Source organism: Botryllus schlosseri, chromosome 3 (genome assembly GCF_051294905.1).
Source record: "Botryllus schlosseri isolate E-star chromosome 3, Bs_hap1, whole genome shotgun sequence".
NCBI classification, from domain to species: Eukaryota; Metazoa; Chordata; class Ascidiacea; order Stolidobranchia; family Styelidae; genus Botryllus; species Botryllus schlosseri.
Window position 1 is genome coordinate 22,886,551 of NC_137238.1, and position 17,709 is coordinate 22,904,259.

Below are 17,709 nucleotides of genomic sequence, written 5' to 3' on the forward strand. Positions count from 1 at the left end.
AGAACTACTGATCTAATTCCCCAGTCAATTTTCCTTTGGAGCAAATCATACGTACTCTATGCGCATGACTGCCAATCAAATATATCTTTCGTTTCCTAGGACAAAACGAGTTCCACTGGAGCTAATATCCGGTGAATGTTGGTTTGCGGTAAACGGAAGTGACGAATTGATGTGTGGCACCCGTAAAGTTCTTATGGGTTTCATTATACGTTTATCATCAAAGTACTTTGGAAAGCAATAATAAAATAGTATTTCAGCCACTACTATACTTGTACGCGTACCTTGCCTCGCTTCGTCAAATAGGTGCAGCGTGACTGTGACTAAAAGTTTATTGATCTGTAAATAATTCCACTAAAGCTCTACGACAATTTATTGCACAGTAACATGAAAATCCCATATTACAGACAGCATAGGAAATAAATAGTAAAGAATCTTTACTATCAGAATCAACGCTATACCCAAAATATCCAGAAGTTGGCGTTCAATTAGCGGTAAATCGAAATACATATTTTAACGTGAATGAGGAGGTTATAGTATAAGTGTTTTCAGTACAGAGATGTCATAATGTATGGCATCCGTTGTCACTGTCACTGTTAGATTTAATAGAATCGAGATTCGCGAAGAACACGGCATGATTGCAACAAACCTAAATATTACCCGTCTAAGGTTGGGTAGATAGAATAGGTGACGATAATCAGATGTCGCGGGAATTCTATGACGGGAATATCAAAAGCGTATTTCCCCAGATGCGGGAATACGACAGTCTACTGTAAGCGAAACAATTTCATATCCTTAATATATACCTATATATATTTGAGATATATTACTATGCATCACTGTTTCTCAGAATAGCGTGAAAACGCGTGATAACTAAATAACACTCGTGTCTCGATGCATGCAGGCAAGGGGTCAAAAGTTTCGACAAGGTCATTGCATCATCATCCAGAACCGACACTGACACCCTGCATGAGATCATTGCTTACAATTGTTCTTGTCAGGCAAGATATTAATACGTATTGAAGTGTCTTCTCCTCCGATGCTCAATTCACGGCAGACGTTTCAAAGGTGCATACAGGTCAGAGGTGGTCTTAGTCAGAAATGAAGTACTCCTTCTTTATCGTAATTCAAAAGTAGATTTGGCAAACGTGCACTTTACTTGCTTCAGCCGTTATGCTTTTAGACTGCTTCCATTTATACTCGATAGTTTTGTAAGTGAAACTTTTCACATTTCACACTTTGGATTACGTAAAGTATGAAGAAGCTTTTGGATATGTGTGCATCGCTTGTACAAGTGAAATTACTACGTCAGCTGGGCGGAATAGCCGTTGCCTCACGACGGATGAATGTATTTTCAAATATTGCGAGATAATATATATTTGTTTTCGTGAAGATGCTACTGCAATTACGAAAGTGACTACCCTGTCGAAACCTCTTTACTCAGAAATTTTCTGATATTCATTTTCTACTTCTAACTGAAATAGTTCTCGTCTGTTATTAAAAATTATAGTTCTTCTAATTGAGTAGGAATTTAAGGCGTTAATTCCACTTCTTGAGTAGCAACGCTGACCGAATCGACCACCTCTGGTACAGGTGCTTTGCGGATGATCAGAGCAAATAGCATTTCTCCGAACGCTCTGTGTTGCAGTGAAATGGATTGGAGTCACAACTGATGTCCAAACTAGGTCCTTGGTCCGTCGCGGCCCGGTTATATACGATTACGCTTTTGCGTGGCTTTCTACCATCCATGTTTCGGTATTCATTTCTTCTTGGTCGAAGTTCTTTTCAACATCATTCGGAAACCGTCGTTAGACTCCTGGAGTTTTTGATACTTGTCCGACATTATGAACCGCCGGAACGGGTCGGATCGCATTAACGTGTAAATACAGTTCTGAGCTTCCACGAAGCAGTTCTTGTCCGGGTTTTTCAGCCGCTCCTGCGTTCGCAAACGGATGGACGAATCGATGTTGATCTAAAAGCAAAACACAGAATGGATCTCGGTCATCTTTACATTTCTACGAAAGCATAGCGCGTAAGATATTCGTCGATTCTATACGGAGTGCTTTCAGGAGGTTATGTTTCTCATCGACTTTTGATGGATCTTAATACACAGTTAGGGCTTCACGTAAGATACACTGTCGGATATTACAGCTGGAAACTTGCAGAATAAATTATGGATGATTGAACATTTCATTGTAATTTGTATTGAAACCAATGAATGATGGTAAACCCGAAAGTTAAGTTTAAAAATTATACTCTGAAGTTGAAACACTGAGCATTAGTGTCGAATATTTGCGGCTAATAATCACGTAAACAACTTAGCACGGCCGTCGGTCGATTAGCCATTTGATATTTAGTATAAAATGTTGGAAAGAAGTTCAGGGATGCTTACTTTTAGAGAAACGCATATCAAGAAGTACCTTGGAGAAGTAGAATGTGGATGATATATACATGGAAAATTGTCATGCCAAACTGGTCAGCACGTAAGATATTTCATCGTACCAAGTTGGAATGCTAACAATACGGTTTCTAGTTTCAGGAAGAGAAAAACATCGAGGCTCGTACTGTACTCGAGGCCATTACCCTCTGTACTATGTACACAGCATGTATCTATCCTTAATAAATGCAGTGACGGGGCAAAGTCATAGACATTTCTTTTAATTCGGCATCGTGACATACGGGACATATGAGTGACGAAGGAGACACTTTGCGCAATTTAAGATATTCCATTTCGCTTCATTTCCATGCCACAGTTATTCTTCTACATTGAACTCTTTTACTGGGATTCTTTTCAAACTTTCAATCGAGCCCTTATCCAAATTCTGGACGACACGCTGCGAATATTAACCTATACAACAGTGGTTCCCAACCTGTGGTACGCGTACCGCTGGTGGTACGAGAAGGTCTTCCATGTGGTACGCGAGTAGATTCTGTTTTTTTTTCGAAGGGAGTTAGTAGTTAAGGTGGGTTGACTTCAATTTTTTTGACGTTGTCGTGGTAAGGTCGTCGTCGTGGGTAGGGGTATCCCACCAATGATTGCCTACGGAGAAGAGATCTAGTCGTAAAGCATTGGGATTCTTACCTAACCAAATTCCGTTTTATAGTATTTGACAACAAGAATTCCAGATGGATCCACTACAGAAATCGTATACTGCGCCTTAAAACCGACAGTTTATTATTTGTTTCGCTGCCTTCAGCAGCTCAACACCGTGGAAGCATTTTTGACTGACTTCGGCACGTAACTTATGTATAAGTGGTATGCGTACACTGCATAAAGCCTCGAAATGGTACGTGGGTGGAAAAAGGTTGGGAACCACTGCAATACAAGGTGCCTAGATTCTGGATAGGTTTACTTTATGCAGTCTTACAACATGCCTCACCTCTCTCAATGCGGACCGCGCCATGTATTGCGCGAATATCTTAAACGCCGCCCTTTCGAGTTTGGCCCCTTTCAAGTGTTTGAATTGTTCGCATTCCAGCCAGAAGTCGAGGTTCTCTTCGCTGTATTCAGATTGCAGGAATTCCCGGAAAGCTTGAACGGTGGTTTTGCTCTTCAGCATTTCCTCGAACGAAACGTCGGGCGAGGGCGACCTATCTTCGTTGCTAGGGATGAAACAGTGAATGTGTTAGAGAAGGACGCAACAGCATGCTGCAGAGTAGCCCTACACACGCAAGCATCCGCAATGGCAGCAACAATAACGAAGTAATTCTACTTATGCAGAGTAGTCATTTATGTTATTTGCCTATATACTTACGCTAATTATTGAAACTGTTATATTTTTTGAATGCTTCTGCAGTTTATAATGACCTAATTACCATTTAAATTGAATTTTAAACTGGGTAAAAGGTTGTCTTAATGCACGAAAGTCAGATATTTCAGCTGATAATGTACAGCATGTTTGGCGATCACTGTCGGATAAAAGCTAATGAGGTTTAGATACGTTTGGATACCCCGCTCTGTTATCATTACACTATTCCTGAAACAGTCGACGATTTTCTTCCTAATTGGTCGAGATATGACTTTCAACGTTCATTTTTGATAGGATAATGTCATAACGGCAACGCCCTATTCACAACACATGATCTGCACTGTTAACCCTTGTCGCCGAGTTCGTGATTTCGTGTCATAACATTCATTAATGACATGATTACTAAACGTATTGCCCATGCTCGGATGATTTTCAACGTATTTTGTAACAGATGGTATTGCAGAATGCGGTTATAAGTGATAAGCGCCACTACGTGTTTACAATCCACCTACTAACTTCACAAATTATTATTATTATATAGATAGTAAGAAGTGTTCTGCATTGATGATGCTTCCTTATCATATTTTTATGCCCTTAGCCACGCCCATACGTGTGATAGTGATATGGAATATGTTTGTAACATCCGAACGATTCATTAGAAATGAAAGATTAGCTGTAATTCATTGAAGAGCTATACCTCATTGTCGGCTATGTCTGTAAAGCTAAATGTGTGAGTGTGACGACTTCTAAAGCCAAGTCACATCCAAGAATATTCGACAAGTATACATTACAGTCAATGCTTTCGTGCGTGCGAGGGTTATTAAAATACACGCAGATTGCGCGGCACTATGTATTCAGGTTTCAGCTGAATTACAAAAGTACAAATGATGCCAATTCAACACAATACCATGATTCACTTTCGGATAGGTAATGTCATTGATTGTAGCGTAGATTCCCATTTACTGCAAGTTTCAGATTTGCATGCGTCAGTTATACATTTTATTTGTATTATAAAATCGCAGTAGACTGTGTTCGAAAGTGAATTATACGTGTATTGCTAAAGTTACGTTCGAGTAACGTGACTAACATCTGTTTTATCTGCGTTTAGAAGGGTATACGTGATCGGTTATTATAAATTGGCCTTTTATAGATGAATGGACCGCAGTTAATTGTAAGTCGTGAATCAGTTTATTCAAATGTGTAATTTACGAACTATAAGTCATACATAGGCCTACGCATCACTGTATCGATGCGTTGAAAGTCGCTGTTATGCGCCTATCAATTACTTACTCGTGTGGTTTTCTCGCATTCTTCATGGACAGTTTAGTTACAAAACTTTTCCTTCCGGTGGTCGTTGGTATGTGGTTGTTATTACGCTCGGTTGTGTTCGTGACCGGAACGGGACATCTGTGAGAAAATAAAAGATTTTATGTATCTCATAGCACATTTTAGATAATTATAGGCCTAAATAGCCTACTTGTGTTATGGGCCAGGTTGATTAAGTTTGTTTCAAACCGAATCATATTTACGTATACCATTGTGTCAAGCCAATGATTGTTTAGCGTTTCTGCTTTTGCGCCCCCTTCAAAAGCTCTTCCAAATATTTCGTCCCTGGTGTCCATATTACAAAGAGCATGACAAGTAATATATGCCCCGAGTATAATTTTATCGAGTGAAGCGTGAAATAAAAAGAAATCAGCAATAATCTCGTCTTTGCAGTTGGATAAACCCCGCTTAAACTGGGCTTTATTCGTTCTCATTACAGCCAATCTCATCATCCTTCATCTGGATTACCCCTACAACCACAGTCATACTATACTAAAGTCTCGAATGCACTAATAAATTTTAATGAGCGAATCGATCACATATTGGCTATTTTTATTCCTGGGTTCTAAGAACCTTCGCCGCAATCGATACATTTGATGCTACTAACGAGAGAACTATTCAAACTCTTCGCCTTCTCATGGTATAATTGACCTGACATGATCCGTTAAACACTGCTTGAACTTGCAGTGCACTATAATTTTTCCTCGCTACTTCGACATCAAGCAATATGAACGAGACAATTAAAGCAGTAATGTAGGTGAAACCAATACCCAGTAAACCAAAATGGTATATCTCGCCGATTTCGACCATATAGTATCAGTGCGAACATCAGATACAGATTTTTGCTTTACGATCATCCAGATGAGTGAAACTGGTCTAATACAACAACTATAATGGAGATCTGTTTCAGGAATGGATTTGGTTCTTCTTTCGAGTACCACCCCAGGATGGTGAAACAATATCGCACACGTAGCCTACATACCTACACTACACCCCTTGGATAAGTCACTATAAGGATTTGTGTATTTACCTCGATTTCACCCAAGGAAAGGGGTGTGAAGAGAAATTTGATACCAAAAAAGTGTCGATGACCTGATTTGCGCCTTATGCTACGGTGAACATCTGGTTAACACACCATATTCAACTCATGTATCATATTAGGGGGGTTCAAAAATGAATATTTTCTCAAAGAACACTAGCTACTTGACAAAATTGTTTGGTTATCTGATTATTGGCTGCTCAGCAATATTGGTACAATCCCCACAAGTGGACACATTGCCACAGGATAATTAGTTTTTTTAATTATAAAAAAGAAATAAATAAAAAAATTCAAAAATTTCCATTCGCCACATGAAATTGTTAGGTTGAGTATAGAAACGATGTTCACCAAATTTGGCTCAATTTCAGCCAGAGGAAGCGTAGTTATTGCCGTCGAAAAATTTGGATTTGAATAAAACAGTCTTAACGGTGGGCACACTTATAAAATATTATTAAAGAATTTGCCACCGTGAATTTTATTTTATTCAAATCCAAATTTTTCGACGGCAGTAACTTCGCTTCAACTGGTTGGAATTGAGCCAAATTCGGCGAACATCGTTTCCATAGGCAACCTAACAATTTCATGGGATGAATAGAAAATTTTGGACTTTTTCTTCATTTATTTTTAGACTGATAAAAATCTTTATTCCCCTGTAGCAATGCGGCTACTTGTTGGAATTTAACCAAATTTGGTGAGCAGCCTGTAATTAGGGAACCAAACAATTTTATCAAGTAGCTAGTGTAATTTTTAAAAAGTCGTTCTTGGATACCCTTAATGTATATATGCGGTTTTACCTCGCTGATTCAGGAATCGTTTCGTCATCATTGTTAAGTTGGTACTTCGCGATTTTGCTTCTGACTTCAACCAGCGTATTATCGTCGTATCCGTTACAGATATGTGAGCTGCGCTGTAACGCATGCCAGTCCGTGCTGTCGCAGTCACTATTACGCTTCCGGCTGTAAGTCAGGTGCGCCCCGTTTAAGATACTGCTGACGAAGGTCTGTTCCGATTGTAGACTGGCTCGTCTTAATGTATCATCCTTGACTTCTGCTGGGGTGCTAGCGTACTCCGACAGCGGTACAAGGTTTTCTTCGTTGCTCGACAATCGCGTGTGGTGCATGACGCTGCTTTGGTCCTTCCTCGTTTCGTGATTATGACTAATTTCGGCGTATTCTGAAGATGAATGTATTTCGTCAAGATTGCATAATTGCAATACCTTGCTCCTTGAACAGGCGTTAACAATAGTTCTGTCGCTATACAAACGTAAGTTCAGCCAATGACCAGGGAGAACACCGATGTATCTCCATCACTCTAAATCTGAATGGCCTGCATTTTATTCCTTTGTAATGTCGAAACAGTTATAAAAATATTACGATTGAACCAGGAAAGAACTGCGCAAAGTTGGATGTTTACAACAGGATGTTTAGAAAACCGGCGACACGGACATTGTGTCGTCAAAAACGGGTACATTGGCGACAACAAAATGGATAGCTGGTACTTTGCATCTACACCAAAATGATTAGCCGTACTTTCAGCTACATACAGACTGTGCTAATAGTTATGGTTGCATCTGATAAATAGGATGCCTCCAAAATATATTAGCCTACACGTGACTAATCACGTGTTAAACACAGAACCATCGGGTGACGCATGTCTAAGTTGATCTTGGCAAATCTACCAGTCTACGTTATATTCACGAGATTAGTCATGTGGTAACCATCCTTAATGGCCAGACACGGTGTGGTAACCTAAAATCTATACAATACAGTCACGACGCTTAAATCATAGCTTAATGCAGCCAAAGGAGGTAAAGTCGATACATCGCGTTCAGCTCTGAACTCGTACTAGATATATGACCTGGAAATTTTCTGGAATACATACTCTAAAATGGAGACATAGCACGCCATCGATAGCATACCCCATTAAAAGCTAATATTTGGCTAATAATAATTTCATCCAGTCTGGTCCACGAATTATATACTTTTAAAATCATACACTCGCCCTGTACTGTGTTATCCGCCTATTCATCGGTACCAATAGGTCTAGGCATTCTTATATAGCGTTCTATCCGATTACCTATTAGAAACGATGATAGTCACACTACAGGTACTTTACTACGACCTATTACGAGCCACGGAACCTAGCATTACGCCGCAATGTCTAGTAATTAGCACTGTCTAAACCGCGCATTTGCCGCAGGATTTATTAGGATCGAAAATTCAATAACTTGCGCCGTTTCAAAATGACGCAGTAATCGCATACGTCACTTTCGACGTCAAATTTTCGAGCTGCGGCATCGTGCTGCCGTTCGACTCTGGGAGAACAGAAATGGTCTTGACTAAATGATTATTGTTGGTTCGATACGCACAACGTCGCTATAATTTACCGTGTTCACTGTTCATTTTCGTTACGCTATCAACTAAGTATACACTTCCATATATGAATTGTAACTTCATAATCGTTGAACATTAACCGCGAAGCTTATGGCCATTGACCATTGACGTTAAAGGGCTATGGTTTTTATTCTCACCGGACCATGTCGGCCTTTAAGACGATGCATCAGCAACGGCCGTGTAATTGCTTGTGTTGTTTCTGGTAGCAAGCTAACAACAGAGCTACGTTTGCTGCACCGCGGATTAGGAAATTGCTGCCGAAGGATATGCGCATGCCGTGCTAAATACCCTGATTGATTTCCCCGGAACATTTTGAAAAGCGAACCTCTCGGCGGGAATCGCTGTAATTTCCGAAACAGTCAGGATGCCGCAATCAATGACGACATTATACACGAATAGCGCAATCAGGTCAACCCGGCCGAAAATTTCCGCTACGTAGTAGATCGCCCGAAAATGACAAGCGGCAAAAAGGGTCGATTGGCCATACTGAATTCTTAATAGATTTGTTTACGTTGCAAAGATTTATTATTAGTCCCAGTCAAAGCTATGCGCATTGTGCCGTGTGGACTGTAGAGCATCTCGAAATAAAGGCAGCTTGTCCATGGGTATAGGGTACAAACAGACTAGCCGAATTCATACGCGCATTAACGCGCTATGTCTTTCAGCATGAAGCGCTGCTGTAAGGTCGCAATTGTCAATATCGTCAATTCAATTCGACGTGATATCACGAAGACTTGAAATTAATCGTAGTATTTGTAGTCGGGTCGGTTGAACGAAAAAACCTCTGTTACTAGAATGACCGAAGGCGCAGTCCAAATTGTAATTACATTAGCTTGGATGTTTCGTAGACACTCATTTGCCTAAAATGTGTCGTAAAAATACGAATAGGCCCACATCCACGTGAATAATGCAGCAAGCAATAATAATGCAACAACAGTAATAGAAGCGTAGGCGCGATATCGACAGCATTTCTTGCGCTTGCCCGCAATTGATGAGTTCCGAAGTAACTCACACCACCTGGTAAAATCTATAAATGAGCTGATGCAAACTATACGTGGGGTACAATGACGTGATAACGCCTTCTCTTTCAAGACTGGTGGCATAGAAAGTGCGATGGCTAAACACGAGGAAATACAACAAGATATATCCGAAATAATGTTTACTGTATCCAACTATATTGTCGATACTAACATGCATTACGATCTAATGCTATTCGATCAATCCCTAAGCTCTGCTTCTCGGCACAGATGGAATTATCCGACTGCGTCACTCCAAATATTTCATAGACACCACATCAACGGCGTGCAATGTGCATGCAACCTGACGGTTATCGATCAATATTTGCCGAGGTAATCCTATCCGTTATTTTCCGGTTTTCAGTTTCTTCCTTGTCGAAGACATAATCGATTCTACCGAGACAGGCTTAAGAATTCCCGAGTGGCCAAAAAATAAAACTATTGCGAAACCGCTGCCGCTACCGGAAATGTTCTATTCTTTTTGCATCGAAGGAAATTACAGTATCACATCAACTGTTAAAAGCGTCGCGAATTAGATTGGAAAATGAAATCGTTGCCGGAAATTCATTCTGCAGTTGAGACTCAATAATATGGAGGGTTTTCCGGTTTTTGAATTTTATGTCTGTTTTATACGCTTTTCGAATTCAGCCGGCGACAAATGCAGTCGTATCATCATGATGGGACTTTAGGGTTACGTCACAAGGCACAACCCAAGGATGAACATGAGGTATAAACAACAGTGTTAACAGCAAGACCACACAAGCATGATTTTCATGCTACAGAAAAATATTATAACGAATATTTGCTGCAGATCAGTATGACTTCTGCTTCATGAGTCGGTGTGTCTCTTGAAGTCAAATGGACCCACGAGGCTGACTCAGCGAGCCCGCGTTGGGTTCGTGTGAGCAGCGATGAGGAAGCAATACTGTTTTAGCTTTCGATAACGCACAAATATTTCAGGTGGCCATATTCGCTTCGCAGCTAACCAGAATTAGATCTATAACCGAGCCAATCGACGGAATTACCGGGCTGACAAGACCGCGATTCAGACATCCGCATTCAGTTAATATTTGGCAGATCGCGCTTTGGTGACCTAAAGTCACGCAGGTCACACGCACCAACGTTTTTCGAAGCATATCCAAAGGGTACGTGTTAGAGATCGATACTAACTTTTTGTAGTGTCTAGGTAACGTAGCCTTGTAACAATAATGTGCTATATGATCAGCTAAGTAGCGATATCCAAAGCGTGCTAAAAGTCCATCAAGCTCAAGTGCAAAAGCAGCGTCTGGAAAGTACTCAAATAAACAGGCTCGACTATTGGAATCGGTTTAGGGATCATATAATTTCAGCAGTAAACCGGAATTGGAGTAGGAATTCTGAATTGTAGGGTACATCTTGGTAATTTAACTAAAATGAGACTGTATCGTAGAAATGGGCCTGGTTATCAAAAATACAGTCAGTAAACCGTATTACAGAGAGTTTCGCCCTGTGGTTATGATAATTTCCCCAATAAATGAGCGCAAACATACACCCAAATGCGTTCTACTTTACGAACGACGCAGTTAAAAAAAATAGGTAGTTTACGTTAAAATTGAAAAGGAGAAGTGGAATTGATATGAAAACACAATTCAGTACCAATTACGGGAACAGGTAAATCATTCTTATGTGGCCTACTCCAAAAAGTAAAAATTCTTCGTCACTGACCACTAGATCGTAACCATTGACAAATATGCGAAGGTGACAATACGTCCATATCGACTCTTATCCCAGAAAAGTCTCTATATCTATATTTGCCACATCAGCAAATTATTGCGCTCAAGTCGCACTGTCTCATATGTTTTTGATATAGTTTGAATCCGCTGTTGTTCACACTCACCGTCCGACAGCAACCCGCAACCACATAAATGTATTCAACGGAAATATAACTGCGCAAATCATAATATACTGCGAACGTTGCTAAATCTATCGGACAAAGCTTCTAGCGTCTTCCTAAAAGAACGCTATAATAAAACCTGCTCTGAAAAACTGTTTTAGCATAATGCATACATATCAATCTAGCATAATGCATAGATATCAATCATGACTCGCTAATGCATTATCGCACTGAGGAAACGTTGTCACAGTTACGCATTTTATGAATTAATAATTATCGATTTTAAAAAATCGTACCGCCCACGCAGTGTAACATAATCAAAACGCTGTGTAACACATACATCTCCGGAAAATAGCAATCAGACGTTATGAACCGTTGCCAACGCACGGGTTTTAAATGGCGGTAAATTTGCCATTCGCACGACAGCATATGTCAGGTAATGATCAAGTGTCATGAACAGGTAACCTTATGTAACTCATATCAATTAAGAGTCACATTACGGCTGGGAAAATGTTATATAATTCAGAATGAAGCAACGTGCTGCGCATTTCGCACGGTACGGCATTTTGGTCAATAATTCAAAAGTTCAAAGCCGTCACATCACTATAATAAACGACCATAGAGTATATTGCTGGACCGTCAGCCTGTCAAACTGCACGTCGTTCCATTATCTGGTGCGGGCTGATCGACAAATTACCTATTACGACTCCTATCCTGTTTCATCGAATTGGTATCCGGCTCCGATCCGACTCCGGCCTTATCAGAAATAATGTATGATTCCGACTACAACCTAGTAGGCTACTCCGCCCGTGTCAGAAAGGTGCGAATTGGGCCCTGTCGGAACCGGACTCATCAGCGAAATCACGAATCTGGCTGCAAATAAAGAGAAACGGAATCCGGCGAATATCCATCCCATGGACAATTCATGGCCCTTTCTGCCAAACGCCACCTTAAGTACTTTTGAGACGTCTCATTTTCTACTTCTAATTGTAATCGAGAATAAATGGAGGGTATCACTTTTATTTCTATGCATGGACCTTGGGTAGCAATGCCGGCTATATTTTACGGCAGCTGCTGATTTCACTATCCATACAAACGGAGTCTCTGATTTACATCAAGGATAGGATGGGACAGGGTGACCGACATGTTATCAGAAAAGAAACTGATATCTGCTAATTGATTGTATCATTCGCATAAACAGGATATTTCCTTTACGCACAGTCACGGCGAAGCAGCATATATTGGGGAGGAGGGTATATTGGATTTCAGGATTACGACGCTATCTTGAGCAGATTCAACGTCATATGGGTTTATAGGCCGAGAATCTTTGCATCCAAGGCCAATATCCGCCGCTTTAAGATATGATGACCGAATATCACCATCCATTTTCGTTATATCAGGATTCGGGGAGAAATTACAAACAGCCCGTATCATCTCTCGCTATCACCTTGCGTAAATCATGAAGCTGCACGTCTTTTGCGTAATGAGCTCGGAAATCAGATATTCCACAACACAAAGCACGCTTTGTGCGTAGGCTACGTACGCGAGAAATCATTCATCACTTGCTAACGTAAATGTAAACTTATGATAACGCATATTCCGAATACATATTTACTACTGTACGCACGATATACGCGGTGATATTGCGCTCAATTTAGGGTGATAAAGTCATAACGTGATAGCTTTGCTACGTTTGCCTTTGCTGTGACGTGATGTACATATACAGCCACGCATATTTGTCACTTATAATTGATTATGTGATATTGCATATCCGTTCTAATTGGGTGAGGTCTAGACAATGAAAGAGCGACTTAACTGCACACCAACTCGATATATTTCAAGGAAAAGACGGATATTGATTAGAATGCTTATTATAATGCAATGTCATAGAGTAATGAGCACATTTATATTTGGAGGCGCAATGAATTTGTGTATCATGCAAGGGGACAAATGCATTATCGATAGCGTTCTTTTCAAAATCAATAATTTATCACATGGCCCAATTATATCTACCTATATCGTTAGTCGCTAGTAAGATCTCCATTTAAAGCCGGCGTCGAGTAGAATGCTACTGATTCACGTCAGTTTGTCATATTTGGCTACAGCTTGGTCTGACTAACACATCATCGATGTAGCTATTGATTGCATCTCATGTAATGAGAAATGTATTATTATTCTAGAATTGTCTTGTCTACGGGATGATTCGAATGATATGCATCGCTCGTTGGAGGCGTGTGTGACGCTGTACTGTAGACCCAGTAGTGAATAAAAATATTGCTCTCGAGTAGACCTACTTGGCTGATACAGATCAGGTCTAGAATCCCTTATAGGAAATAATCATGCGTCATTGCGTTTCGTGCGTGCCCACGTGACGTTCCGGACAAACTGCATGATCGTATTACAGCTCCCGAACACGCTAGACGAGTGTCTGATCCAGCGGCTTGTTTACGAAACACATGTAATGTGAAATTCACGGCCTGCCTACGCTTATGAGATTTTCCAGTCCAAGACCCTCCAGAGGTGGACAATGTGGTCAGAGTTGCTACTCAAGTAGAAGTAGAAGTAACTCCGAAAATTTCTACATATTACAAGTACAATAGCGGTTTCCAGGACGTGTCAAAACCACTTGTAGCGGAGGAAGCAGATGACATGTCTTAAAAGTACTCAATTAGGGAGCTCTGAAAAGTGGATTTTGGTCGAGTGTCCTGGCATATACTTTTGGAAATTAATCGTTTGCTGCTTATTCGGAAATTGTATCTTCGTGACCAATGCCGAAGGATTAATAACGCCACACGTAGACACAGTCTTTGGAAATATATATTCACCAGCAGCTGCGATAGCTATTTTTGTTACGTTGCGTATGATGGAAGTTATCGTATTCATTGTCGTAGCGCAAATGATTTGAATATTCGATAAGCGTTCACTTAGCGAGTTCACAACAAAAATAAAAACAAAACACATAGATATTGCAAGCCTGTTTGAGTATCCAGGTAAATAATACTTCTATATATAATTGGAGTTTATTTATGCTCATGATATCCGTGAAAATACCCAATTATGATAAATCGAATGCCCCTAATTATAATTCTGTTGCTGTCATATTTTGATTTAAAATAGTGTTCACTGTGTAGATATAACAAGTAGGTTGAATTTCTGAACTTTATAATACGACTGAGCAGAACTTTCATCCAGTCGATATAGCGGAAATGTGTGATTTTAATCAAAGTAACCCCATGGGTTATCTCCAAACCTAGTGCCAATTTTTTTTAAAAAAATCTTAGGTTATATAGGGAATCAGTCAATGTATCGCAATTCTCACCCGATATATCCATGGAGGTAACGGACCGGTGATTATTCTTCTTCACCCGTATTCTCCCACTCCGGGAAACCCTGACGCGACTAAATCCCGAATCCATCGCTTGCATATGCGATGGCCTGATTTCAAATATCTCAGATGACATCGCAAACAATAAAATAATTTGTAAAATAAATCCTTTTTCACACAACGCAACCTGATAAAACAAGCATATATATATATCAATACACCCATTGAAGGTTGTCACGGTTGAAATCCTCACCACTATGCAGTACATCAATCTTGTACCAGACTGTTCTATGATTCACTTACAAGAGAAGCTAACGCTCATTCCTCCTGAGCGGAAATAATTGTTCGCCATGTCCAGTGAATATATAAAATATATAAAATAATTTAAATCACACGAATTTCAATTGAATTAAAGGAGTCGGCATTCAGGAGATAATCATATGCACAACCGGTATATATTTGATAAAATCTCGATGAACGTCAGGAAACACTTTCCAATGTATAGTTTATTTTAGTTGCAGGGTATCTAATTGGATTCGTGATGGTTGGTTGCTATGATTTAACATTTATATTCCTGTACTGACATGCGACATACACACTTTTAACGTAATGTATTTGCTGCAGTTGTTAATCACCAACAATAGGCTCACGTGATGCTGCATTTAAAACAAAAATCAATTTAATACAGTCGTGTTTAAAACATGATCCTTGTTTAAATCAATTTTTTAAAGCACTATATAAAACATATTTTATACAAAGTGACAATGTGTTTTAAAACACAATTTATTTAAACTGTACCCCTAGGCCCATGCATATCGAATGTTGGACTGCAATATATAAACACATGATAACATCGAACCGAAAGTTGAACCCGCTGTATACGCAATACCTGATGATATAGAGTTTCAAGAAAGAATCACTTCTAGTTATGCGCCATTTCAAAATGCTATGAAGGCGTTCTCACACCTTTGGTAACTGTTTATTTGACACTAAGCCGAAATTTTTACCGATTATTCCGAAGCTATCAAATTGTAGCACGTCCCAAGCACAGGAGTATAGAGCATAGATAAACCTTACAGACTTTTGAAGGTATTACCGAGTCCACCTCTGTCCGATCCGTTGTGTTGCATCGGTGGATCACTGCGTTATTCGCCTTGCACTAACTACCAAGATACGCATAAAGGACATTATACCGTTGCCATGCGCAGATTATGCTGAATGAACCTAATCTTATGCGGCCAGGAGCTGTAATAACCCCATTCATAGAGTTTCTCAAATTACTCATAAGTACAAACAAATTAACGTTCATCGTTGACTGAGCGTGAGCACCGACTGTCCTACAACGTGCGGCAAGCGATTAATAATAAAGTCTCTTCTCGAGCCAGGAGTGACTCAATTTCCGCCAGCGATACACACATGCATTCAACAAAAGTATGACGTTGCATTCGAAGTAGCAACTGATAGTGCTATAAATATTTTTCCAGAAAACGCAGCTCAATTACAGACGAATATTACCTGGTGACCGCGGGAAGTTGTCCCTAGAATGACTCATTCTATAGGCACGGTTGTGTACGCTGCAGTATTCTTCAGTCCGCATTTTGAACGAGTGTATTGAGACGAATTGACTTGAGCTGGCTCGTGACCTTAACTATTGCGACATGCATTCACGAAACCTTTATCGGGATGTAATGCCCCAGTCGACTTGAGATTTACCATATCGCGAAATAGACCTAATAATAGCATAGAAAACAATACCGAGATGTTCGCGATCGATCGTTTCCGCGTCAAACGCCACTGCTCGACCCCTTGCCAGCACGTACCAATCTGTTGTGAGTATTGGTTCATTTCGAAACTTGACTGCTACTAAGGAAGAGGAAATTGAAATGATATGATCAAACATTTTCTGATGCCTGTTTATTGCAGTCGAGACTGCAGACGGTTGCTTGATTTCAAACTCTTTTGTGGATTTGATACTATATTGCCTATATAAGCTACACTCAGATTTTAGCTGAAGATAATAAGAACACTACGATATAACCAAATGAGCCAAGAAAGGTCAAATGGGCGATATTCGAAACTTTGGAATGTAATTGGAAAATATCATAATCTACTGTATTATTACTAAGTCCATGTTCAAGATTACCGGGTCACGACCAGACATACAATATCCATTTGGCGTATGGAGACATGCCATTTTATTTCCATCGCTTGACCTTTCTTTTTTCTGATACCTTCAATCAAGTACATTGTACATACATGTTAGGAACATGTTCAATAACAGGGATCACTAACGCGGTGCCCGCGGGCGCCAGGTAGCCCGTCAGGACAAGTCGTCCACGCTCGCATTTGCAAATATTCAAATGAGAGCTTTCATGGTCGAAGCGCATGGAGAATGGTTCCATAAGAGCAGCAGCTGAACAATGAACATGGGTCAGTCGAACATGTGAACCCAGTTTTCAAGCGAAGCGTTCCTCGTCTTCGCCCCTGCAGAGGCTTTGGGGGAGTCTAGTAATATTCCTGAGCCTCAGCGGACATTGGTTCTGAACTGGACTGGGATCCGCTGGTGTGAGTCCCGGAGAGAGTCGTATGTTCTTGGTAAGGAGCGGACCCCCTGCTCATGGCTATGAATGTCCAAGTGACGGAATCAAACAGGCAGCCCGTCGCACAAATTAGTAGCCAAGAACTTAGTTTATAAAAGATCTTCTGATTTGTTCATTGTATCGAAATCTGAAATGATGAAATTGATAATAAACTGCACTGTAGACCACTAAACACTAGACTTAATATTACATTGATGGCTACACCAGAATGAGTCTGGCGTAATTAATTTGACCAACGATGTATTGTCAGGTCAATTTTAGAATATAGCAAACCTTTTAGCAAAGAGCTTATTTGTCAAGTATAAGATCTTGATTCAACATTTGTATTGCACGGGTGTATTATTATCCTGAGTCGTACACGTACAAAGTCCGGCATGTCCGGTATCAACCG

At 40.2% G+C, this 17,709-nt stretch overlaps 1 protein-coding gene across 1 annotated transcript in view; it reads right to left on the reverse strand.

Annotated features, from left to right (window-relative positions):
• Positions 1-352: 352 nt before the first annotated feature.
• Positions 353-17,709, reverse strand: part of LOC145436131 (uncharacterized) — a 186,184-nt gene continuing 168,827 nt past the window's right edge. The window contains exons 2-6 of the mRNA XM_080313417.1: positions 14,713-14,905; positions 6,906-7,284; positions 5,037-5,153; positions 3,378-3,600; positions 353-1,969 (exon numbers count right to left, since the gene is read on the reverse strand). Of these exons, the coding sequence (XP_080169543.1) occupies positions 1,757-1,969; positions 3,378-3,600; positions 5,037-5,153; positions 6,906-7,284; positions 14,713-14,854 (1,074 nt within the window). The 5' untranslated portion in view covers positions 14,855-14,905 and the 3' untranslated portion in view covers positions 353-1,756. The remainder of the gene's footprint in view (positions 1,970-3,377; positions 3,601-5,036; positions 5,154-6,905; positions 7,285-14,712; positions 14,906-17,709) is intronic.